The sequence below is a fragment of the Coccinella septempunctata genome, chromosome 8 (genome assembly GCF_907165205.1).
Source record: "Coccinella septempunctata chromosome 8, icCocSept1.1, whole genome shotgun sequence".
NCBI classification, from domain to species: domain Eukaryota; kingdom Metazoa; phylum Arthropoda; class Insecta; order Coleoptera; family Coccinellidae; genus Coccinella; species Coccinella septempunctata.
The window spans coordinates 22,156,636-22,182,292 of NC_058196.1; the positions used below are offsets into that span (position 1 = coordinate 22,156,636).

General features: G+C 35.9%; 2 protein-coding genes across 2 annotated transcripts; one reads left to right on the plus strand and one right to left on the minus strand.

Annotated features, from left to right (window-relative positions):
* Positions 1 to 6,732: 6,732 nt before the first annotated feature.
* Positions 6,733 to 25,588, plus strand: LOC123319532 (acetylcholine receptor subunit alpha-like). Its single transcript, XM_044906561.1, has 13 exons — positions 6,733 to 6,932; positions 15,217 to 15,309; positions 15,637 to 15,776; positions 19,027 to 19,071; positions 19,430 to 19,539; positions 19,819 to 19,999; positions 20,262 to 20,377; positions 21,108 to 21,276; positions 22,927 to 23,063; positions 23,118 to 23,264; positions 24,018 to 24,161; positions 24,569 to 24,809; positions 24,903 to 25,588. Exons 2-13 carry the CDS (start codon positions 15,261 to 15,263, stop codon positions 25,098 to 25,100), a joined length of 1,677 nt encoding a protein of 558 aa, XP_044762496.1. The 5' UTR covers positions 6,733 to 6,932; positions 15,217 to 15,260; the 3' UTR covers positions 25,101 to 25,588.
* LOC123319534 lies at positions 11,050 to 14,410 on the minus strand. Its single transcript, XM_044906563.1, has 2 exons — positions 14,269 to 14,410; positions 11,050 to 11,376 (listed from the first exon to the last, which is right to left on the minus strand). Exons 1-2 carry the CDS (start codon positions 14,309 to 14,311, stop codon positions 11,063 to 11,065), a joined length of 357 nt encoding a protein of 118 aa, XP_044762498.1. The 5' UTR covers positions 14,312 to 14,410; the 3' UTR covers positions 11,050 to 11,062.
* Positions 25,589 to 25,657: the final 69 nt, after the last annotated feature.

Below are 25,657 nucleotides of genomic sequence, written 5' to 3' on the forward strand. Positions count from 1 at the left end.
ATATACACACAGTTATCTCCGATCCTTATCGTACTCTTCAGCTGTGAAGTTGAATTATCTAAAGCGTTCCACACTGCGACGGATACTTCTAGTGCAGGATGTCTGATGGGGCAAAGGACGAAATTTCTCTCAAACAGTTGTTCGATGAAATAGTAAATTCAAAAAAGGAATTGAAAAACTGTATCACAGCATTTGAGACGAGGCTATTGCTGGAAATCCAAAATTTGAAAAGTAGGGTGAACAATCTCGAAGAGGAAAATCAAAATCTGAGGAGGAGAGTGGAGTGGAACGAACGTGCCCTTATTAAAAACAATATTGTTGTATTTGGATTGAGAAAGGAGGGAACTAAAATTAGCCCAGCACTTGTTACTGGAGAACTAGGACGCCTCCTGGATATAACAATTCAAGAGTCGGAGGTGAGCGACATTTTTCCTCTTGGAAGGTCCCAGAATAGTCCAATAAAGATTGAACTGACAACACAACAGAAGAAGAAACTTATTTTCAAGAACGTGAAAAAATTGAAGGGAACCGGAATTTCTATAGTGAATGATCTCACGCCACAACAGCGAGAGGAAACGAAAATATTATATAACCACCTCATAAGCGCTCGACAACAATATGAGGAAAGATCTTATATCAGGGGTGATAAACTGATCGTTGGAAAAAGAATATACACCATACAAGATCTAGAAAAAAGCGAGGATAAAAGAAAACCGCATAGTGCTCCCCATACACCAATAAGTAAAAATATACAGGATACCTCAGAGGGAGAAAACATTGTGGAAGAAGAAGGTGGTTCAGTGCAAGGTGCTACATTAAAGCCTACTGATACATGGTCTGTGAATAATGCTCGAGTTCGGAAGCTTCGAAACAGAACATTAATTGAAAAGTAAGTGGGACACCCTGTATAAAGTTCTTTATTGTTTTGTGAATGTCTGTTGGTTGTTTGAGGATATGGACAAATTTATTAGAGATTATCAAAATGAAGAATTCAGGACTAAACTGGTGGATGACATACACAATTTCGACCAAGGTGTTATAGGACAAAATTTTAAAATATTCCAAATGAATATACGGAGTGCCCAAAAAAATTTTGATGAATTGGAAATATTACTAGAAACCATTAAACATCGTTTTGATATCATAATTCTGACGGAAACTTTTCATGTGGCGGATATAAATATGTTCAGGATGAAAGGATACAATACTATATATAACGAGGGAATATTCAACAGAAATGATGGTGTAATGATATATATTGAGGAAAATATTACTTATGATTGTAGAAAAATACTTATTGATGAAATGTGTTGGTTAGAGGTGACAGTACGAGAAAAAAGTGGAAAATCCCTGCTACTAACAGCTCTATATCGGTCGCCGAAAATATCTTTGAAACAATTCAATATGGGTATGTTGGAATACCTACAAAATAAAGACATAGATATGAAACATGTGATTGCAGGTGATGTGAATATAGACTTACTGAGTGATGAAAATTTTGTCGAAGAATATAAGAATATTATGTCTTCATGTGGTTATGTTTCGATGATAAATCGACCAACCCGCCCAGAGAGCAGAACTTGTCTCGATCACTTCTTCGTAAAGGGTTTCAACTTGCAAAGCGAAAGTGCTGATGCATGTGTTTTACAATACCTCGTCACAGATCACTATCCTGTCATATTAACTTTAGATTTTGAAGTTACGTATAGGAATGTTATTCCTGAGAAATATAGGAAATATGTCAATTACAATAAACTCAAAGATCGATTAAGAAATGAAACATGGATGAAGGTTTATGAAGCGGTCGAAGTGAACGAGATTGCTGGCAACTTTGTTTCTGTTTTGACTGAGCATATTGAGCAGAGCACCAATATTGTGAAAATAAGAAAAAAAGATAGAATAAGAAAGGAATGGATCTCACCTGCTATATGTGAATTAATAAACAAAAAAAATGAATTATACCGCAGGCTGAAGTTGGATCATAATAACTTAGGCCTGAAAAATGAATATACTAGAGCCAAAAATCACATTAAAAAAAAGATAAAAGAAACAAAAAATATTTACTTTCAAAATTGCATCCAAAAGGCAGGTTTAGAATCAAAAGCATTATGGGACTTCGTGAAAGACATCTGTCACGGAAGGAAATCGGAAAATAAAATAGATAAATTGATAACTGAAAATATGGAAAACATCCAAGGTGACTTTGAAATAGCTGAAGCATTCAATGAGTATTACAGTGAATTAGGAGAAAAATATGCTAATAAAATAAAAACTCCCAATGATTTTGTCGACAGATGTAGGACTGTGGAGAGTTCCTTCTATTTAACCCCAGTAGAACCGCAGGAGATAATCAAGATTATATCGGGCTTAAAATCAAAAAAATCCGCTGGCTTCGATGGGATCAGGGCCGAAACATTAAAAGAAATAAAGGAAGAAATAACGGAACCCATAGCCTACTTGACTAACACCTGTTTTCAAAAAGGATCTTTTCCTGATATTCTGAAACTGGGAATTGTAAAACCAATATACAAACATGGTGATAAGACGCAAATGACAAATTATAGGCCAATAACTCTAATTTCCAACATAGGAAAAATCATTGAAAAGTTATTAAAAACCCGAATAATGAGCTATTTAGACAAGTATAGCATATTATCAAAAAGGCAATTTGGATTCCGTCAGGGTATCTCAACTGAGGACGCCATAAGAGAATTAACAACTAAGATATATAGCCATTTGGATAAAAGCAGGCCAACTTTAGCTGTGTTCATCGATTTGGCGAAAGCATTTGACACAGTCAGTCATGAGAAGTTGATGGAAAAATTATACAACTATGGGTTTCGGGGATCGATTTATGAACTGATCAAAAGCTACCTTTCCAATAGAAAGCAAATGGTTGAAATAAATGACAAGCTTAGTAAAAGAAGGTTAATTACTTTCGGGATTCCACAGGGCACCGTTCTTGGTCCGCTTCTCTTCCTTATATACATGAATGGGCTGTTGGAGATGGAAGTTGATGGTGATATTCTGAGCTTTGCAGACGATACTGTAGTTCTGTACGAAAGTACATCATGGTCAGACTTGAAGAGGGTGGTGATTCGCGACTTTGGTCAGATAGTAAGTTGGTTACAACTGAATAAACTTACTCTCAATCAAGCCAAGACAAAATACATACCGTTCAAAACGAGTAAAGCTGTGGCGGAAGATATTGGTGACATACACTTGGACGATGAGTTAACGATTCCGAAAACATCCTCTGTGAAGTACCTTGGCGTAATGATCGATGAACATTTAAAATGGGATGCTCATATGATATATTTGACAAAAAAGTTGAGGGGAATTTTATATAAATTCAGATTTGTGAGGAAAACAATTGACAGCTTGAAACATCTTAACATCCTATACAATGCTCTGGTACAGTCACAGTTGTCATATGGAATAATTGGTTGGGGTGGTGTACTAGACTGCCATAAAAAGAGATTGGATGTCATTCAAAAATATTTCTTGAAAGTGATCCATAAAAAGAAGATATCCTTCCCCACCAAAGCACTTTATGAGTTGGCCAGAGTACCCGATGTCAGGCAACTCTTTGCACACAGGATCATTTTGAATGTTTTTGAGGGAAAAATACCTGTCAAAAAAAAGCAGCATCAACACCAAACAAGAGCAATGGCACGTGCTTTTGAACGTCCAAGATCCATTAAGAGAATAGGCCAGAGATGCTGCAGTTACATTGCCCCCAGAATATTTGATTTAGTGCCCCAGGAATTAGAGAATAAAAAGCATAAAATTTCCTTCAAAAAAACACTACAAGAATGGATAATTAATTATGAAAAAACAAAGGTGCACAGGATAATAAATAACAGTTAAAAGAATGTGTATCTAATTACAAAATGCTCGGATTTGACAAAAAAAAAAAAAAACCAATGTGACTTAATATGTAACGATTCGGTTCTGTAGAATTTGAATTTACATGGCTTTACGATGCAGATTGTAGTCGTGTCATTTCAGTTTTTCTATTTTCTTCTGATTGTCCATTCATCACCATCTTATGTTCATGAAATTTTTCTGTGGTTAATATTAATATTATAGATAGATAATCAATTGTTTTCATGTGGAGGGCTTATTTTTGTATTTTCGTCGGTTGATTTTGGTATTGTCTTGAGTGGGTTGTGCTGATAGGATTTTAAGGGGACAATTTGTGGTACATATTAAGAAAATAAAATTAGTTTGTACGAACTGTGCACAGTTGATATTTAATATCGGACTCAACAGTTGTAATGAGTTTATATTGTGATTTACGAATAAACTCTATTCTATTCTATTCTATTCTATTCTATTCTAATCACGGTTCTATGACGATATTTTGTAATCCGTTTATCTACGACAGGTTGTCATAGTTCTTGCGCTGGTCCCATGTGGAAATTTATTGTAAAGCTCTTGTCAATTTGTTTGTGTTCTAATTAAGTTTTTTCGATCTTTTTATAGCCCTGAAGAAGCAAATATACTTTGCGAAACGTTGGCACTTAGCTATGGTTTGTTAATCAACCCACGAATTCCTAGTTCCTGTTAACCAATAGTAGTTATAATACCTGAAGGAAGTGAACCATCATAGATTAAGAATTTAAAGGTGACAACTCCTACTCCTAAGATAGAGGAGATTTTGGCTTACAATTCTGTTAGAAACATGTCCTCCTCCGAATAAAAATTGACCTGTTCCGGCATTTTCTTTGAAATCATTCTTGTCGTGACATAATTGGACTGACAAGTTTTCAAATTGTCACCCTGTAGATATGTATATACCTTGTAACGTGGTTACTTCGGAGAAAACTTATCTCGAGCGCCAGCTATTCTTTTCACTAGGAAGAATAGCAAACCTACCACAGTAGCTGCTAGTCGGAGACGGAGTTCGCTGTTATCTAGGGTGGTAGCGATAACGAAGTAGTCAAAATCAAATTATGTACTAGTTTATTCACACCTTCGGAAACTGATTATATGTACAACGGAGATATGTGTAGGTATGAAATATGAGCGAATCTATCAACAAACATACATTCGGGAAATTCTATCCGGTCACGAGCACTTTATAAAGTTTATACCGGGTACATTGAAAAATCAAAGGTTGTTCAATAAAATGCGCCAACCAGAACTCACGAAACGAATACTAAGGATGACCTCGCGAAGTGAAATGACTTGCTATACGGTATCGGGATGTAATTGTATTTCTCCAGAATGAAACACAACCAGGGAGGGTCTATTCGAGACCTTTATTCGATACCCCAAGGGCTATAACGCTCCATGACTGATAGCGAAGAAAAGGTCTATTTGTAGCGCAACTACGGGATTTCACTGACGACGAGCGGTATCTCTCATTCTCTACCCCAAGGGCTTACGCGCCATGACTGATAGAAAAGACGAAATTTCGGATTCAACACTTATGACGCGGAACGCGGACAGGGGGGTTGACGGGACTTTCCCTTCAGTACCCCAAGGGCTTACGCGCCATGACTGATAGCGAAGGGAAAAGACAGACTCGCGAAACAGGGTAAAGTACGATAGAATATAACAGAAAGCGATACAGTACAGCAGTGTCAAAGAAGCAACCAGTGTAGGTCTAATTAAGAAACTGAACGGTAAAGACGGGGACCTATCTCCTTTATTTCAGGCACTCGCGGAAAACAAATGAAAACTAAAAATTAATTCCTAAGAAATTTGCTGAACGGCTTGTCGCGCACACAATTAAAATCGAATCGCAAAAAAGTACGGAGCGTAAACTAACTAAAGAGACTGAAGTAAAAGAGCAGAAATCAAACAGTAAAAGAGTAGAAATCACCAAGTGAAAGACTGAAGTCAAAGAGAATCAAAAGTCAAAAGTGACCGTCGCGGGGGAAAAATCTGCAAATCCCCCCACACGCAAAAAATCTTAAAATTCCAGAATGCGACAAGAATGAAAAACGTCGTCAGCTCCGGTTTATCGCATATCAACATCAGAAAAACGTCGAAATCTTCAACGGCATGCAAGAAAAACAACGTTAAACACAGATAAACCGTTTTTTACATTTACTCTGCCTATCGGAATGAATGTACTGAATATTTGAGAATTGAATATTTTCAAAGGCGGAAATATGAAATGAAGGAATGCACTAAAATGAAGTACAATTTTCCTCAGAAAACTGGGATTCATTACAACCTTCTTGGTCAAAACGTTGCTCTCAACTTGTCTCACGTTGTATGCGGTCACAGCCATCCGGGGGTCTCAATCTCCTGTGATGTGGTCTACGTGACCTACGTAGACGTGTTGAGTAAAAGGCAAACAGACAAAAGTAAAACAACTGCATATTTATGATTTGCGTTAAGAGGATTCTATATACTTCAAGTATATCGCCCATCTTCAGAAACAGATTCGTTAAGAATTCATGATAATGTAGAAGAAAGTTTCTGTAGTGTAAACGTGACCTTACATGTATGTAACGAGAGCCATTTTACCGTTCTATCACACGGACGGAACAGCATCTCGCCCGTTTCATCCTGAAAAAACAGCGCGACACCGAAATTTCTTTCAGCCCCGATCCCTTTTACTGGAAAACCAAACTCATATTACCCCTTCTATTATTCATGCCATTTTCGCCATCCCATCTCATCTCCTTCGCACCTGGCGCTGCGCGTGCCGTATCTGGGGCGGTGTCGCGGTGGCGGTCGGCCTCGGAAAACCCGGCGCCGAAGGATGAAGGATCAGTCAGCACGTTTCCTCGTCCTCGAGGGGGTTGCGCGAAAATCTGGCCAAATTTTTGGGGTTGCGAGATAAGTGAGAGATGTGCAGTGTTGTTATTCTTCCAATTTTCATTTCGAAAGCCGTCGAATAGGTCCTTGTTCGGCGGGACTGGTAGTCGTTTTGGGTGCAATTTATGGTTGCGTCCGCTGAAGGGATTGAGGTAATGAAGGGATGAATAAAAGACACTGATAATTCTGAATTGTTTCATACAATAACAGTCCGCAGGTTCATTCGAGAGAATAAAAATGAAGGGACGATAGAAGTAATGCATCTTTCTACGCATCATTATTGCGTATCGATTGAGATTAATGAACTACATACTCTCAATATCACCTTGGACGTTGTATTGGAAAAAGATACCTATGATCAGTTAATCATCAAAAAGATATGTCTTACATCATAAGAAACGTAAATAATGTTGGAAAACTCAATATCTATCACAGCGCTTTATGAAGACAACTCTAATCCTTGAAATTTTTGAAATTTGTTAATGTTTGCGTTAGGTGATAATGGCAGGTGACATAACCTCCAATAGTCTCGTTTTTTCCTTCCCTTGGGGACACCAGAAGATGAATTGATTGGTGATTGCCGCTGTTTATTAGTACCTTCTATTTCTTATCGGATTTTCACTCAGTTATCAGACTGGGGGCTTTGTTTAATAAATTTTCAGGTGAAACTCTCACTGAAGCAGATTTTAATATTGATATATGATATATGCTGCATTTACACCGATAAAAAGAATAACTGAAGTAATTACCCTTAAAATTATGGAGGGTTTTGAAATTGCGCCTTTTTTAACTTCTAGTAACCGCTGAAATTGGTGTTCAATTTGGATAATAGAACGATCTTAATTACAGCGGGTTTCATAAAGCTTTATTTTGTGTTTCGTGATTACAACAGTATATCTCATTTCGGTAAAGGCAGAAGTAAATTACTTAGGTTTGACCACTATTTGCATAAATGTATCTCTATTCAATTAAGCTACTTCTGCAAATGGGACAATTCATCATATTGATTGAGTCGGTTTCCCTGATAGTGGGATATACAGGGTGCGTCTTTGACTCGTACAAATATTTCAACAGTAGATTCTTGAGGTCAAAAGTTTTTTCCTATACCATTTTTTCCGAATCGGCTCGATTTAAAAGATACAGGCTGTTGAATAACCATAAAAAATGTGATTTTTAGTTCTATCTCACAAACGGTTCTATATCGAATGAAATGAATTTCGTAATATAGTTGTTCGTTTATTTGATGAATCTTTTTCGAACACAAGATATCAACCATGTCTCCCATCAGTTTTCTCATTATGACCATTACTTACCATAACATACCAAAAATTCGAAGAACCCAACTCTTGAAGCTAAGTTGGAAGCTTACTAATGGATAATTTGAACGTTTTGTAAAATAAAAGTATTCTTCATATTTTCTCGTATAATGCGCCGTTTTCGGGTAATTTATTGTTCAAAAATTAAAAAGTATCTGCGTGAATTTTGGAAAATTGGGTACTTTGGCTGAATACAACTCTGTTTAAAAGATTCACAGATGTGTAGGGTCACAAATTTAGCTAGTTATTCTGAAGGTAATATTTTGTTTTTGCTGGGGCGGCACAGCACTTTAAGAAAACTTAAAATGGCTATATATTTTTATCAGGGCCGAATCGGAAAAAATTGTAAAGGAAAAATAAAAAATATCTGTGATATTTGGAAGCAACTCTGTTTAAAAGATCCACAGATGTCTAGTGTCATAGATTGAGCTTGTTCTGAAGTGAATTTCGTTTGTCCAGGGGTGGCATAGCTCATAATGAAAATTTAAAATGGCTATATCTTTTTATCAGGGACGAATCTGAAAAAATGTTATAGGAAAAAAGTGTTTCTTTTGACCTCAAAAATCTACTTTTGAAATATTTGTACGACCCCACAAAAGCTAAGCAAATTTTGAGACTGTTTCAAAAGTTTCCATTTCTTGTTGAAAAATTGTTAAAATTAAGTTCAGTTCAGTGAAGATTATGGGTTCTTCGAACATCATCCAGAGCCTGACAACGCTTTTGCATATACTTTTGATCAGATTGTTGAAGTAGCCCTGATCAATTCGCCCCCAGCAGTTGCGTTAAAAGCCGTCTGAGTTCTTGAAGTGTATGTGGAGGTGGTTGATGAGAATCCAAAGCTCTTTGTAGCTGATCACAAGCTTGTTCAATGGGATTGAGTTCTGACGACCGAGGGAACAGGGCCAACTGTGAAAATCCATGCATAAATTTCCAGGCGAGCTTCATCGATAATTCTCACATGATGAGGTGAAGCCTTTTCGTCCAAAAATGAGGAATTTGGCCCAATAGCAACAAAAGAATAATATTGTCAATGACTTTTTCTATTTAAATCTGCGCATTCATGAAATTATCAAGCACCAAATTAGAATAGTAACTGGCACCACCTCTGAACTGATGTACTGCCTGAACCGATCTGTGATTTCTGGGCACCAGAGTATAGGTCCATACCTGAACACGCCGATTATCCGAAAACCGTCCATATCTCGACTCACCTGTGAACAATACAGACCTTCTTTGATCGTTCCAATTCACCTGTTCATTGGTCCATCACAATCGAAGTCGCATATGATTTTGCGTTCGCAGAATCATTCTCAAAAGTGGCCGAGAGTGTAGATTAACGTCTCGAAGTCTTCGGCGAACTGTTTTAATCGGAACAAAAACACCAGAAGCCTTCATAAGCTGCTGTTGCATGAGTCGATCAAGTACTCAAAGGCTCTCTACGGGTATGCACACTAAGAAACCGATGTTGTGCGGAAGTTGTAGATCTTGGTCACGTTATCAATTTCTGAAAGAAATTCACAACATTTCTCTGATTACGTCGACCCACTTCGATCATACCAAGCAATAGTCCTTTTGCTTTAATTCGCACTAAGTTAACCTTTAGGCATTGTTGAGAAACAAATTTTCAGATTTCGAATCAAAGCTGATTATAGGAACGTAAAAGAATAAGTTAACCTTTTGGCATTGTTGAGATTAACGTCTCGAAGTCTTCGACGAACTGTTTTCATCGGAACAAAAACACCAGAAGCCTTCAAAAGCTGCTGTTGCATGAGTCGATCAAGTACTCAAAGACTCTCTACGGGTATGCACATTAGAAACCGATCTTGTGAAGGAGTTGTAGATCTTGGTCACGTTATCAATTTCCGAAAGAAATTTGCAACATCTGATTACGTCGAACCACTCCGATCATATCAAGCAATAGCCTTTTTGTTTTCATCCGCACTAAGTTAATCTTTTATCATATTTGTTGAAATAAATTTTCAGATTTTGAATCAAAGCTGCGATTATAGGAACGTAAAACAATAACTGATCCAAAATTCTTAATATGAACGTTAACGACAAGAAATCGCCTGAAACTGAAAAAGTTATCGAACGAACAAAAAAGCCATATATCAGAGAGTAAACATTCGATTCCTCATAAATGAACATTTTGTGGATCATCAAAATGGGTAACTTTATTCCAAGATTCAGACTCACACTGTATATATTAAGAATTGTGATGGAAAAAAGGAAGAGGAGCTTCACTTCAAATTTCCCACTGAATTTGCAATATGCTGTGTCCCCACTTGGTCTTCTTTTCTTAAAATGGTAAATTTTAACCATTTATACATTCCGATTCCGCTATATTCGTTCCATATTGAAATGAAACAATCAGGCTTACAGGAATTTTCCCTAAAGCTTGAAAGAAATCAATACAATTCATCAAAAAACCCGAAAGCCACTTGACAACGCTCCACTTCTATCTCAAGAGTCGGATCGATAGATTCAAAGGGCTGGAATTCTTCAGACGCCGATAAAAAAATGTCACAAAAGCTATTCTGGTGTTATGAATTAACACTCAACACTGAACTTCACCTCAAATGTATGATGTATAAAGTTCGACAATTTTGAAAACTATACAATTTATAGTTCAGTTATTATTTGCGCATTTCTAATCAGTGACAGATTTGTCTTAAGGCCCATTTAGGTCCGGACCTAGGGCAGACGGAAAATTCCCTGGTTATGAAAAGGAATAAGTTCCTACACAGAGTGAATGAATATTATCTATATGTCTAATAAATTCAACATTATACATGACCAAGGGCCAAGGGCGAACAATACTGCAGATCCGGCACTGTTCCCAATTGAACATCTAAAATTTACGAGTCCTCGCACGTTATTTTCAACAAAAGGTATCTCCTCTTTTTTCATTGTCGAATATCGATGTATCGAAATTGGGTTGGAAAGTTTCTAATGAAATTGTAAAACTACTTCAGGAGAATTTTATTGCAACCATTTCCTTGACATGTGATGCAGCTGAAATATTTCGGATCCGTATCAGTTTTTTTCTTCGTTTCGCAATAAGTGTTATTAGTTCTGGTAGCGAACTTTTTTTCTATACACTCCCTCCTAAATTCCGCAAATTGACCTTTGGGGTGGTCTCTGATAACAGCACAGCCTACAGATCCAGCAGGACATGTTATTTCCTTCACGCTGCTCAATGTCTTGCACTCCACATAATCAGCAGTATTTACGGTGACGACACAATTGTAGCATTTCACTTGCTGCGAAAGTACAGCAGCTGGAACAAGAAATGTTGTATCACAATCACAATGCAGGGCCATATAGGGATAGGGAGTCGAACGATGATAATGGTTATTGGTTAACTTTAAATGAAATGGAAGAGGATGACTGTCAAAGATCGAAATAAGTTTTGAGGTTCATTTAGGAGAGTGCAAAAGCCTGTAGACTAATTAGATGTCTGGCCTCGCTGAAAAACAACGCGAAACGGCTGATCAGTTTTTAAAGTACTAACAGAGTTGGTACTAACACAAAAATGACACTTCTTCATGTTTTTATTATCAACTTGACCTGTACCTATTAGTTGGGGAGCCGACGATGCTATATCGGGATTTACTCGAGCGTCGTGAAGACCTGGTGGATTTTGAAGAGTAGATGGTAGAAAGAAAAAAAGGTTCTATGATCTATGCACTTTCAGCGTCTCAAACATGTAAAAAAAAATCGTCAGGTGTACAAACTCGAGCGTGTCAGATTAAGATAATCTGTATATGCTTTACGTGTCTCTGATAATGAATTCATGCTTATCTGACAGTTTGCGCGGTGGGACTGGCCGTACGGAAGAGTTGAAAATGGTAAAAAAAAATTTTCCAGCGTGTCAGATTTTTGGAGGATATGTTAATTGGACCCAAAGGAAGCTACTCTTCAAGGGACCGACAATTTGGACGTGACGCAGGGTCACAGCGGTCCTTTGAAAATGTAAAAAAAAATCGTTACATGTACATACTCGAGCTTGTCAGATTTTCATAGAGATGGTTAATCTGGCTGTTGTAGACGTGTTGACCCATTAATCTGACACTAATCAGGGGAGGTTTTCTTGATCTGACACTTTAAAGATGATAAAAAACCTTTTTTTCCGAATATTTCCCTCCCTGTACCTCTAATCGTTTTTGTATTCATTATGAAAGTTGTAGATAATAAAATTTTACTCAACTTTTGTCTGAAGCAATTTTACATAGGTACTCTTAACCGTTCTCGAGTTGGAGGGCGATAAGTGCGAGAAGCTTAGCCACAAATGCGAAAGGGCAAGATCAATGTAAAATCCCAGTCTAATCTACAATTGTCAAAATGACAAGGTATTTCTATGATGACAATTTCAAAATTAGTCACGAAAATTTTAGTGTTGTCTGTGACTATTTTCCCACGAGTGAATTTTCGCTTCAGCATGTATCGCTAAACACCTCACATTAATCGCCATATATCTCAAAAACGTTTGAACGTAGAAAAAATTGTTTGGGACGAAATTTGTAGAAAATGTTATACTCTACAACTTTCATAATGAATGCGAAAAAGATTTGAAGCCCAGGGAAGGAGATAATTCAAAAAAACTGATTTTTGTGAACTTTATGGCCAATTTTTATTGTTTAGACTTGCTAAAACTGTCAGATCATAGTTATTCTTGAATCATTAGTTTCAAAATAAGAAAAAACGCCACCGCGTTCGAGAATGTACACGTGACGTTTTTTTCCCCTTATATACAGGTCTAATTTTTGGTAGAGGTACTCTACAGGACCCCTTATATTAATCTGACACGCTCGAGTAAATCCCGAATTTCCCTCTTCGGCTCCCCAACTATATATGTTTATGTAACGGAATCCTTGAGCGTAGTTTTCACCATTTTTGAAAAGTCTGATTAACTTAAAAGTTACATACGTTTCAAGATTGGATGACAATATAAGTCATCATCATCATCATCATTTTTCCAGTTTGGAGATCCGACAACCAAAGTTTGATCATCCCTGTAACACCTAATTTAACCTGTTCAACTATTTCATGACCCTCTTCATAATCTTCATAAAAAAAAAGGGAGCCCCTTTTGTGTTGTCATTTGTCATGGCTTGACGTGAAAACGGCTGAACCGATTTTATTCATTTTCTCTTTGGAACTTTCCTCATACTTTGTAGAAGGTTTTAATGGAAGAAAAATTCGGAAAAGTTGCCGTGAAACTGGAAAAATAAGGAAAACTAGACGAAATTTGGATATTCTACCCTCCATGGACAAGTGATTGACACTTGCCGGCAAAACAATGTCTGCTAGTATGCAAAAAATTCCTTTCTTTTAACAGGAGAACTACAAGTGTGATATATTATATGCCTAACTTCAAAGTAGGCTGCAGAATCCGAAGAAGCATTAAAAAACCTATGTTGTCATAGAAAAAAATTGGCCTCGTAGTCTCGGCGCCCTAAACGGATGACGCCTAAGTGATGGATTGCTACGTAAATAAAAAGACCCTTTTACATCGAAATCATCTGCTTCCCCAAGATACGGATATCATGTTTCATTTTCCAGATATTTGCCGAGGAGTTTTATGTTGAACAGGACAGGGTGTATGTCCGAGTTAAAGTGTTCCTATACCTTATTTTGGGAACTATAAAGGAGCTAGAAGAAAAAGTTAAATACAAAACTTATATTTAATCGATTGAGCTTTCAATTTTTATAACTCGTTTGTTTCGTTTTTTCCCTGTTGGTATCAACTTTCTTATTCTAAATGGAACACCCTGTATATTATTGCATTTTTGAATTCCTTGTCAAATTTTAAGGTAACTTTGGTATGACAACAATGAACCTATTTAGCACCGATTCAGAGATATTCGACTTTTTCCTAAAATTTTGACAGCTGTAGGTGCTCACTAAAATAGCTGATACTAGTTTTCTAATGAATGTATCAAAACCAAATTTTGCCCAGCTCTTGTCAACATATTGGATCATACGTTACATCTCTATTTTTAGCAATCTGATATATAGTCTACTAATTATTGATAAAAATGAGAAAAAAGAATAACTTGTTAATTTCTCTTAAAATTCCTTATTTTTCGAACATTTTTAGGTTCTTTCTTTTTATTGTGAATTTACATGCGAGTGTAATTCGGTGAAAATTAAACCAATTTGTTCTTACCAGCATTCAAAATAACAAGAACAAGTGTAGTGAAAAATTTCATACTGCTCAATGAACGTTATCGAACCTGCAATTTTGAAGAACTTTCTGAACAGATAAGTGGAATTTTTTATTTCAAATATTCGGTGTTGAAGATAAGAAATTTCTCGAAACTTCGATAACCATGGTATTTTCACGAAAGTTCCTTATTGGCGATAAATTCAGTTAAAATATTCACATAATCATTTTCTTTTTCCATACTCAATATACAAGGTGATGAAATCGACCATTACGATTGCAAAACGCCTTATACAAAAGATCGATCCATCGATACTGATAAACAGAGTAATTTTTGAATTTAGGCCGAAGCAGATAAATGATTAAAATCAAAATAAGGGAGTTTTGAATGAGCGTTAATTAACTACGCTCAGATATGTAAATCGTATATATTTGTGTAAAGACATTCTACAGACATACTATACATGAGGAAGAATTGTTCTTACCTCGGCATATAATCGTAACTTTCAGGGAGAGTCAATACTAAAACTTCGTAATACTATTCAACGAACTCTCGATGAAATGAATTGTTCCAAGTGGCCCTAGACCCAATTCAAACAACGAGTTCAAGCATACCTGATGAGGGTTGATTCTATATAATGGTAAAGTTTGTGTCTTGAAATGAGAGAATGGAGCTTCTTAGACCTTAGAGTGATATTGATATTGATTATATTATTCTACTTGTTCATAAAATAGGCGCTGGTGTTGTTAGAAATAAATTTCAGGAATTATCAATTAAAGAACAGATACCTAATTCAACAATGAAAATTAGCGGCATGCAAACAAGTCATAAAATGGATTGTCGTAGATCGTAGAAGGGGTTGACTTCCCTCTAGAATCCATCAATCTAGAAAAATGGCCTCCCTCATATTATTATACACTCGCATGTTTAATAATTCAGACTCATTTCAGTTATCCAATAAATCATGAGGGTATGATGGTGTACCGAAACCAAGATGAGGAGCTTGTTTGGGATCTTATGGATAGTCTTGGTACTTGTCTCAGGTGAGCTCCACTTCCACTGATAGTTTATATCAGCAGGCTTAACAATATTAAAAGAACGCAGATTCAATCTGGTACTTATAACTTTTGTTAAATTATCGAGCGTCCAGAAAATTCAGAGTGAGGGAGCTAGACAGATGAGGTTTTGTTCCCCAAACCTCATATGTCACTTAGTATATTTCCTCCATTACTATTCTCTTCAAATTCCTCTATTTTGAAGACTTTAGACTTCAGTTATGAAGAATGCTGTGAAACCTTCCGCATATTCGAAAACAACCTAGCGCGTGCATTGAATTTAAGAAATTAATGTTAAAAAAAACTTTTTTACAGGCTGTTCCGGTAATCCCGATGCTAAACGACTTTATGACGATCTTCTATCAAATTACAATAAATTGGTACGACCTGTTGTCAACGTCAGTGATGCACTCCAAGTCAAGATCAAGCTCAAGTTATCTCAACTCATTGATGTTGTAAGTAGCTACATATATTCCAGTTATTTCTACCCTTTTAAATATAGGTATCTGAAAAAAAAATTGGTAATTATCATCAAGGTTTTTGTTAAGGTGTGGTAATTTTAGAAAAGCTCCCATTTAATAGCTACAATACATATAGTGAGTGTAACGCACAAAATTCATATCTTCAGTATTTACTATTTTGCAAAAAAATGCTTTTGTTTTTAATTATACAACTCTACTAGGGGTGAATAGGGGTAGTTGAGTTTTTATAATAGTGGCAACCCTAACCTTTTATGCAAGAAATAGGTCGATCTTTTGTTGCTTAGGGAGATTGGGTCATTATCAACCGCCCTTCGTTTATTCTAAGGATGAAATGAAAATAAAAATGAAGCCTTATTAAATTTCCAAAAAAAAAGCAGAACCTTAATCATTGCATAAGGACAAAAACAAGTTATCCTTACACAAAATGAGTTGATGATTTCCTATCCTAATTTAATTTTATTTAATTCTAATGGATTTATTCTTCGTAAATTAACAATTATAAGTTGAGTTATTGAAGATTTCATTTCTTAAAACAATGATATACAGGGTGTATTTGAAGGTGAGGCTTTTTTTTCATTAGAAGGTAGAACTGGTCAAAATGAAGCATTTCACCAAAAATCACATATACAAAACTTTCAAAATGACCAAAGTTGAAAAAAAAATTTAAAATTATTACTGAAAGAGATCCTAATACGACCCTAGACCGTTTTTTAGCTGAATTATCGCAAAACAATGGAAAAAACTTATCGATTCGACCATGTGATATTGGCACGTGCGATATTTACGTTGTAATGAAAATGGAATATTAGGATTGCCGAATTTTTCTCATTATTTTTCAGTAACTTACACGATTTTATGAAATGGCTCGTTTCGATACCAACTGACAGAAGAGACTTAGGCGCAAGTGTAAAAAATAGAATAATACTTCAAAATCTCACCAATAAAATTCGTCTAAATTGTTCACGAATTTTTTCACAATGGGCATCATAATCTTCTTGTTCGAACATTCAAAGAATCGTCGTAAAAATGGGATGAAATAGGGAAACATAATAGCACTTTCTCAACATCACTAACATAAGAGCTTTCAAGAAACTGCCTCGATTTTCTACATTTTTTTTTCACCTTAAATTGCACGATACAACAATTACGATTCTCTCAAAAGTGACCTGATGCATCTAATCCGATAACTTGGTACTGAACCATTCATTGTCCAGCCATATGTTTATGTTTTTTTTTCGTTTTTGCGATGCCGGACTTGCCGGAGTCACCTTCCACAGTCCCGTACTTGAAATTCAATGAAATTTGGTTGAACTTCTAGGGGTTGTATCTCGGCCATTTTGGATATTTTATATGGACAATTTTTGGTTAAACGACTTATTTTGATGAGTTTTACCTTCTGTCAAAGAAAAGACTCACCTTTGAAAACACCCTGTATGTCTACTAGTCTATGAGATTTTTTTATTTTACCTTATCAACCTAATTTTCGACTAGAGTTACTTGAAAATTACTCTAGACTCTATTCTGCTTGACTTAGCAGAAAAAACCAGATAAGAAGTGAATATCGTAGAATTTCAACAGGAAGTAACTTTCATGCAGCAATCTAAAACTTGCCTCAACTAGGAACTAAGCACGTATTCCTGATTTCCACTGGATTATATGATGGATGGACGGTTTGTGGCAGGAAAATAAAAATGCGCTGATGCTTAGCCAATCCATCATACTGGAAGATGAGGGAGGAAGGTGCAGAAAAACACATTGTTTGATCGATCTGGGATGTGCGATTTCCAAGAACATAACAGTATTCTATACTGCTCAACAATATCAGTGAATGTAAAACGCATCAATGTTTAAAGCAAATGATACTCGTAAAATATATCAAATTTGAATGCTCACAGGGAAGAATCAAGAAAAACTCAAAAATATGAAATGCAGATCGAAAAACATAGTTTCAATTGATTTCTTAGAATTTTTTAATTCTTTCTTTTATAAGAATCACTATGTTGAAAATTTTCTTATTGTCAGTTCATCCTGATGATCGTTGATCATTAATTCTACTAGAAGGTTTCCATGAACGTACCTACGCATATTCAGGGCAATGAGGGCCATCTGCAAAATGTACTTTATTCCAGAAAATATATTGTTCTCCATTCCCCATCAAAGTTCGTGGTACAATATGAATTGACCCTAATTACTTTTCGATGCAGAGAATAATGGCGAGCTCATTTAGGGCAGGCTGCGGCACTGATGTATTTCAAAGTGCCAATATTCTGAAACTGTTCCTCAGTACAACCATAAGATCGATTATCTAAATGAGATTTTGCACGATTCTAAAGATTATGGTATAATTTACAGAAAGGTGATAATTTTCGACGGCCCTTCAAGTATGCTGATGAGTTTTTGATGGCTTGTGTCACGTTTAAGATGTGAACTTAAGGGTAGAAGCCCCGAGTTCACACCAACTTCATTGCGAAGTGCGATAGCAAGCCACATCAAGAATGGAGCGTTGAAATGGTTGAATAGGATGAATAATGTTAAACTATACCTTTTCAAGTTCAAATTGGCGCTAATCAGAATCAAAATATTAGTCAAAATCAAATTAGCAACATCCATTTCACATTGGCATTAATCAATCTCATTTGGATCTGGGATAATTTTTCTGGGAGATACGCCTGTATCTCCTGTAACATTTGAAAAGTTCTGAAAAGATAGGACCAGTTAAAAATTCGCCAAGATGTAACAGTTGCACCGAGGTAGATGAAATTTCGAGATTTAGTACAAGCAGAGTTGCTCTTCTAGAATATGTATCACATTTGGATCTGCCCTGCCATGGCATGCATACACATTCTGTATGCATATTGCCGAGGACAGAGCATAAATACATACAGTTATGGGCCTTAATTTTGGGGCATTGTCGTAAATTATTCACCTCATATATAGATTTACACGTCCAAAGCTATTTCCCTTCGCAAAACTTGAGGAATTAGGGCTGTTGACTAATATCTTTCCTAATTAATTTATGATGGATGTTTCGCGATTATTTATACCCTATAGCCTATAATAAGTTGTGGGTTTTGAAATATAACGATTTCCAGCCACATCTAGGAATTTTTTGGTGCTCAATTCAGATTAGAAATTCATATTAGAATTCATAATATTGTTGAGTTGTTTATATACGTGAAAACGAATTCGAATTGATTATAATGAATGAATGTTTTTTTTTCAGAATCTCAAGAATCAAATTATGACAACAAATCTCTGGGTTGAGCAGGTAGGATTTTCAATCAATTCTTGGTTAAATAGATACGTTGCTCAAAAATTGAAGTGGATATTCGAGAAAAAATAACTTACTACATGTAGATACGCAAAATCATCCACTTCAATTTTTGAGCAGTGTGTTTTTCGAATATGTAATAGGGCCTTCCCTATTTTTTCTGTTAAGCATCAATCGTTACCTAGATTTTTTGTTGAGCTGCATTTACTGAAGGCTAACTATACAGAGTGTTTCTGAATTGATGCAATAGAATTTGGGAGGTGATACTATTAATGCAATTGTTTTGTCCAAGCCCCTTATTCTATGGTAAACTGCGTTCTGAAGTAGGGAAAATAGTGATCCAGTTTTTTTACAGATATGGTATGACTATAAACTTCAATGGGACCCAAAAGAATACGGTGGCGTTGAAATGCTACACGTTCCTTCCGACCATATTTGGAGGCCTGATATTGTTCTCTACAATAAGTAAGTTGTTGACTTGGATCTTCATTGAAAAAATATCACCCCATAAAGATTATTTTCGTTCTCATCAGTCTCCAAAAGTGAAGTTCGTGGAAAAAATGTGGTAGTCAAAGAAAGCTATAGAATTTTAAAGGTTCACAACGTGTTCTCAACGTGAAGCTTTGCTTATATCCCTTTTATTCACAATGACATCAATCTAGAACGTAATGGTGCTCAATTTGAACATTGCGAAGAACGTACAAAATTTTTATTGTTTCGCTCAATTGAAGATTTTTTTTTCAGCGCTGATGGTAATTTCGAGGTAACATTGGCAACTAAAGCAACTCTAAATTATACAGGTCGTGTGGAGTGGAGACCTCCAGCAATTTATAAATCGTCGTGTGAAATAGATGTTGAATTTTTTCCTTTCGATGAGCAGACATGCGTTATGAAGTTTGGATCTTGGACGTACGATGGATTTCAGGTAAGACCTTGCTTTTGCATTTACTTTGTATATCAAATATATACCTATTCCCCTAAATGTGTTAACATTCATGAGTTACACTGAACTCCAATTAGTACTTTCCTGAATACTTATTGTATTGTATATTTGTACCAGTCAAAGACTCACATTGTCCATCTAATGATCCTCAATTGCTACTTTTTCAAAGCGATTGGGTGTCAAAGTCTTTGATCGGGCAATCAAAGTTTTGTGAAACCCGCAGTTTAGTGATTATATTTTTCAGGTAGACCTTCGACACATGGATGAAATCAAAGGTTCAAACGTTGTGGATATTGGCATTGATTTGACCGAATTTTATACCTCAGTAGAATGGGACATTCTGGAGATCCCAGCTGTGAGGTAAATATATATGGGAATACTCTTTCTGACGAATGTATTTTTTATGAAATATCTTTTGAAACGTCACATTTTTAAATAACCATTTCAACCGTTTCCCAAAAAAAATTTTTTTAAGTACGTAAAAATGAAAAATAAAAAATGGGTATTTATAAAATTATCGACTGATATATGCGTTGATAATAAAGGACAACAAATATACTATCTTGATGACATAGATAAACATGGATGGCTGTCTATGAACTCTGGGACGAACGAGGAAGGTCGTAAAATTTTATGGGATTTTTATGGCCGGTTGCCGTTGAAGCTCGCCAGTGAGTTACGCGCCTTATGATGGCTGTAAATCGACAGCTTTTATCTTATAAACAAGCCATTGTTCTTTTTATTTTCTAGTAGGCGCTGTGGCCAAATCGTAAACTAGAAACGAAGCGATTTAAATTTTAAAACCTCATATTTGAAGAATGATTTCGAATAGTTTCCGCGGAGCATTTGAAAAATTCATGAATGAAACTCATAATTATTTAGTTTAAACTTGCATATGCTGTGATAACCCAAATTGAGGAGAATTTCCCAATGGGGAATGTTATTAAAAGGAGTCTTCTCTTGCTTTAGCTCTCAGGTGATCATATTTTTTTTACACCACGTCAGGTGTAGGAAAAAATAAGTAGAACATGAGAATTGTTCTACTGAAAATTGTCCTACATATGAAATTTTACAGAATTGAATTTTGCAGGAACGAGAAATTTTATACGTGCTGTGATGAGCCTTACCTCGATATCACTTTTAATATAACGATGCGACGGAAGACCCTTTTTTACACAGTCAACTTGATCATTCCGTGTATGGGAATATCCTTTCTCACCGTCCTTGTGTTCTATCTACCATCTGACAGCGGAGAAAAAGTGAGTACATAATCGATAATGGTATAGGTACAGGGTGTCTGTAAACAAATGCGAAGGACTTGGGGAAATGATTCCTCGATGAAAATAAGCAGGGGTAGTTTCTATAAATTTTTTTCGAAATCGACTTCCCTTCCAAGATATAGCCTCGTCATCTCGAGATGACGAGTTAACAGTTTTTAATTTTTTTACAGGTTCTAGAAAACACTGAGTCATAAAACTATACATAATAACATAATATGAAGCACTAACTAGATGTTACTCACACAATTTTTTTAGATCTCATAACTTTATTATTAGGGGTTGAAAATAACAACCCCTTATGATTTTCCTTCAAAAATTGTTTTCATATGGGATAGATTTTCGAAAAATAAAATTCTCTTATGGTTTCCCATTCAATTCTAGAGAAAAAAGGCTCTTGCAAAATTTCGATACAGTCGATACTTTTCTCGGAATAAATAAAAACTTACACAAGCAGTATACGAAGGTCTATGAAGCAGAGAGTTGATGCATGTATTTTAGTCATTCTATGGATATCTTATATGATTGAATGGAATGAAGAGTGATCAGAACTGCTTGAAAGTTTTTATTTATTCATAAATAAATATATAAAGGGGTTGATATTATCAACCCTTAATAATAAAGTTATGAGATCTAAAAAAATTGTGTGAGTATAACATATACTTAGTGCTTCATATTATGTATAGTTTTAAGACTCAGTGTTTTCTAGAACCCGTAAAAAAAATTAAAAACTGTCAATTCGTCATAGCCTTCCAGAGACTGTATCTTGGAAGGGAGGTCGATTTCGAAAAAAATTTATAGGAACTATACTCCTGCTTATTTTCATCGAGGAATCATCTCCCTTATTCCTTCGGATTTGTTTACAGACACCCTGTATATTATTAATGCAAAATTTCCTTTTACAATATTTCTTATCCAAACCATGATTAGAATTTTCAGATCTACTGGTGAAATTCAAGAAAAATGTTGTTCAGAGGCCTATGATTTGACATAAAATTGTTCGAAAAATACAATTATAGTCTTTTTGTATGATCCTATCTTAGAAAGACTGAGGGTGATATGATATATTTCTGAAACTGTAAAAAAATGGCGATTCTTTCTAAGTCATTTTAAACTACTGTTTTCATAAGAAAAAACACAACTTTATGTTATAGCTCAAAAAATCATAGTACGCCACTGGATTGCTATAAAAAAAGTGTCCCTATAGTGTCCTCATTTCAACATCCTAGCACGAACAGAAACGGAAATAATGACCAAAGTTGAAATCGCCGAAATTTAAATTTTGGCCTATAATTCAAAAACAAAAGAAGATAGAGGAATGCAGTTGATGGCATTATTAGTTTCTCGAAAAAAGAAGACAGAATGGTACATTCATTTTCCTCTATCTCGTTGGGTTAAAAAGTTGTGGTTCAGGTATCACCAATTTTGTCCACCTTGTACATCTGACGATTTTTTTACATGTTTGAAAACCTGCAGACGCTTTCCCCACCGCTGAAAGTTCATACATCATAGAATCAAAGAGTATCAACTCTTGACACTCTTTGGTACTTTGATAGAACATAGAACCTTTTATAATTTTATATGCTTCAATTCTTGGTGCGACGCATTTTTTTTATGAATTTTCCATTTCAGGTCAGTTTGTCTATATCCATTTTATTGTCCCTGACTGTTTTCTTCTTGCTGTTGGCCGAAATCATTCCACCGACTTCACTTGTCGTCCCACTGCTAGGAAAATTCGTCCTGTTCACGATGATCCTAGATACATTCAGGTGAGTAAGTGATACTCAATCTATGATGATGAGCAGCAGGAATCATTTTTTCAGTATATGCGTGACTGTGGTGGTTCTCAATGTCCATTTCCGGTCTCCTCAAACTCACATTATGGCCCCATGGGTGAAAAGAGTCTTCATTCATATCCTTCCTAGACTACTCGTGATGAGGAGGCCACATTATCAGTTAGACAGAAGAACGTAAGTATTGTTTAATGAAGGTAATATATTGTAACGTCCGAATCCCCTGAATACGCCCCTGTCGCCGCTCGAAAACATCGGGAACATCGGTTATATCTCTCTCGGTGCTGCGAGAATATTCAGGGGCGTATGATGAAAAAGACGCGCGGTGGGCTCAAAGGTAGTTTAGTATTCTGAACAGAGTGAGAGAACAGTGAATTCCTTAGCTTCAGTATCATTATATCACTATGGAGAACAAAAGTACCAGTGATAAGAAGAAATAACTTTAATCAGATCATGAGTAGTTAATTGAAATCGTCTAGTCCTATTACGGAAACAAAATTTCCCACATGAAATTCCTACAATTGCACTCACAAGACGAATATATTAATTATATTCTTAGGTGATTAACTATCCTTTGTTTATCAACTGAAAAAGTGTCCCTCGTTTTCTCAAACTTGAGTCTTGTTTGTATCGACTAAAAGTAAAAGTTTTGAAGATTCTAATTTCGTAGAAGAAAAATGAAAAGTCACAATTCTTTATTTCTGTACCGAATGTAGGCTTTGTGCAAATTCATTCTTTTTGAAGCTATTGAAGGCAGTTCTATTTAACACCTCCTTGGATCATCTTAAAAAAATGTCAAACCCAACGTTGTGTGTGATATTTTCCACAAAGATGTGTGGCAATCATTAGCCCAATCATTTTCAAATATCTGACATTACCTCAATAACGATGCATTTCCATCCAATTCGATTATGTATGTAACATTTTCAGGATGAGTTCCAACCAAAGAAGAGTTATGATACGAACATGTAATGGCCTAGAACTGAGAGAACCTGGCATGTATGGCGACTCAGAATACATGGAGGAAATTGATATTTTTCCTGGTACCGGGTCGACTGATGAGCTGACTCCAAGGTAACAATCATTCACCATACTGAAGGTGCCTACAGATTGCTCTGTCGTGACGTTGGAGCACATCATAATGCGCATGATTCAAAAATTTAACTTAGGGTTTTCGCGATAATCGTACATTTTTAAATCATGCGAACTATGACGTGGTCCCACATCACGTCAGAGTTATCTGTTGAGCATCCACCAAGTGATCTTGGCAATGGTGATATATGAATTTATTTGTTTCCCATCAATGTTTAAGAAATTTTTCTGCGCCAAGGCTCAATGTATAGATTTTTTACCCATTTACGTATGCATTGAGGGTCTTTCGTAGACAAAATTAGCATTCAGTTGGCAGAATACAAATGGCTCATGCCGAGAATGTTTATAGTTTCATTTTGTACATAAACGCAATGATTTCTACTTCCTAGGGAGCTGGAGGCTAGTAGTTTAACCCAGTGCCGAATTCATGGAATGACACCTCCGCCAAACCTTGCATTTCACGTGGGACAGCAAGACAACGAACGGGATATTTTACTTGGGGGTGGCTGCTTGAAAGATAATTCGAGTTGTACTTCAGACATTTGGCATCACTGCCCTGAGGTGCACAAAGCAATAGATGGTGTGAGGTTTATCGCTGATCATACTAGAAGAGAAGAAGAATCAACGAAGGTTAGCTCATTTCTTTTGCCTTTTGAAGAAATAATTCGGCCTTTGCCACGCTCAAAGGAAATAACAACCCATTGATGTAACTTTTTTTTTCAGGTCAAAGAAGACTGGAAATATGTAGCGATGGTCCTAGACCGCCTATTTTTATGGATTTTCACCCTTGCTGTATTGGTGGGTACTGCAGGGATCATTCTTCAAGCCCCCACATTATACGATACTCGTGTCCCTATCGACTTGAGACTGTCAGAGATTGCCACGACTACCGGAAAACCTCATGTTGTTTCATTGCTCTGAATGAAATCTCGCTGATCGTCATGAAGAATTAATCTAAACTCCCTCAACTACAAGGATGTGATAGTTTGGAATTACGAAAATAGCCTATCTTGTGCTGAATTGAATTTTAGAATGCCAATGCTCAAATCGAAAGACAAGATAAAGTCTCTTCTATAAACATATTGATCAGATGAACCATTTTGTACCAATCAATCTTTGGAGCGATGAATGCCGCTTCGCAGAATATATTCCTTCGAAATAACTTCCACTATGATGCAAGATTGGATTTTTAGTCGTTTTGTATTATCTACTTCCTATTAGCAGTGAAAGATGTTGTTTCATATATTTTAGTCGATATACTCGCTATAGTTATCTATTAGATTTTTTTAACCTCCTCACAACAAAGAGCACAGATTGAATTTTATATTGAGGTCATTGTGTGTCTGACCTCCGTCTCAAATAATTGTATTTGAATTCTTTTTAGTCAATAAAGAATATTATCATATAAATTTCCCAATATTCATTTTATGCAATGACAATATTTCCTTGTATCACCGAAGAGTAAATGTACTGTGTAA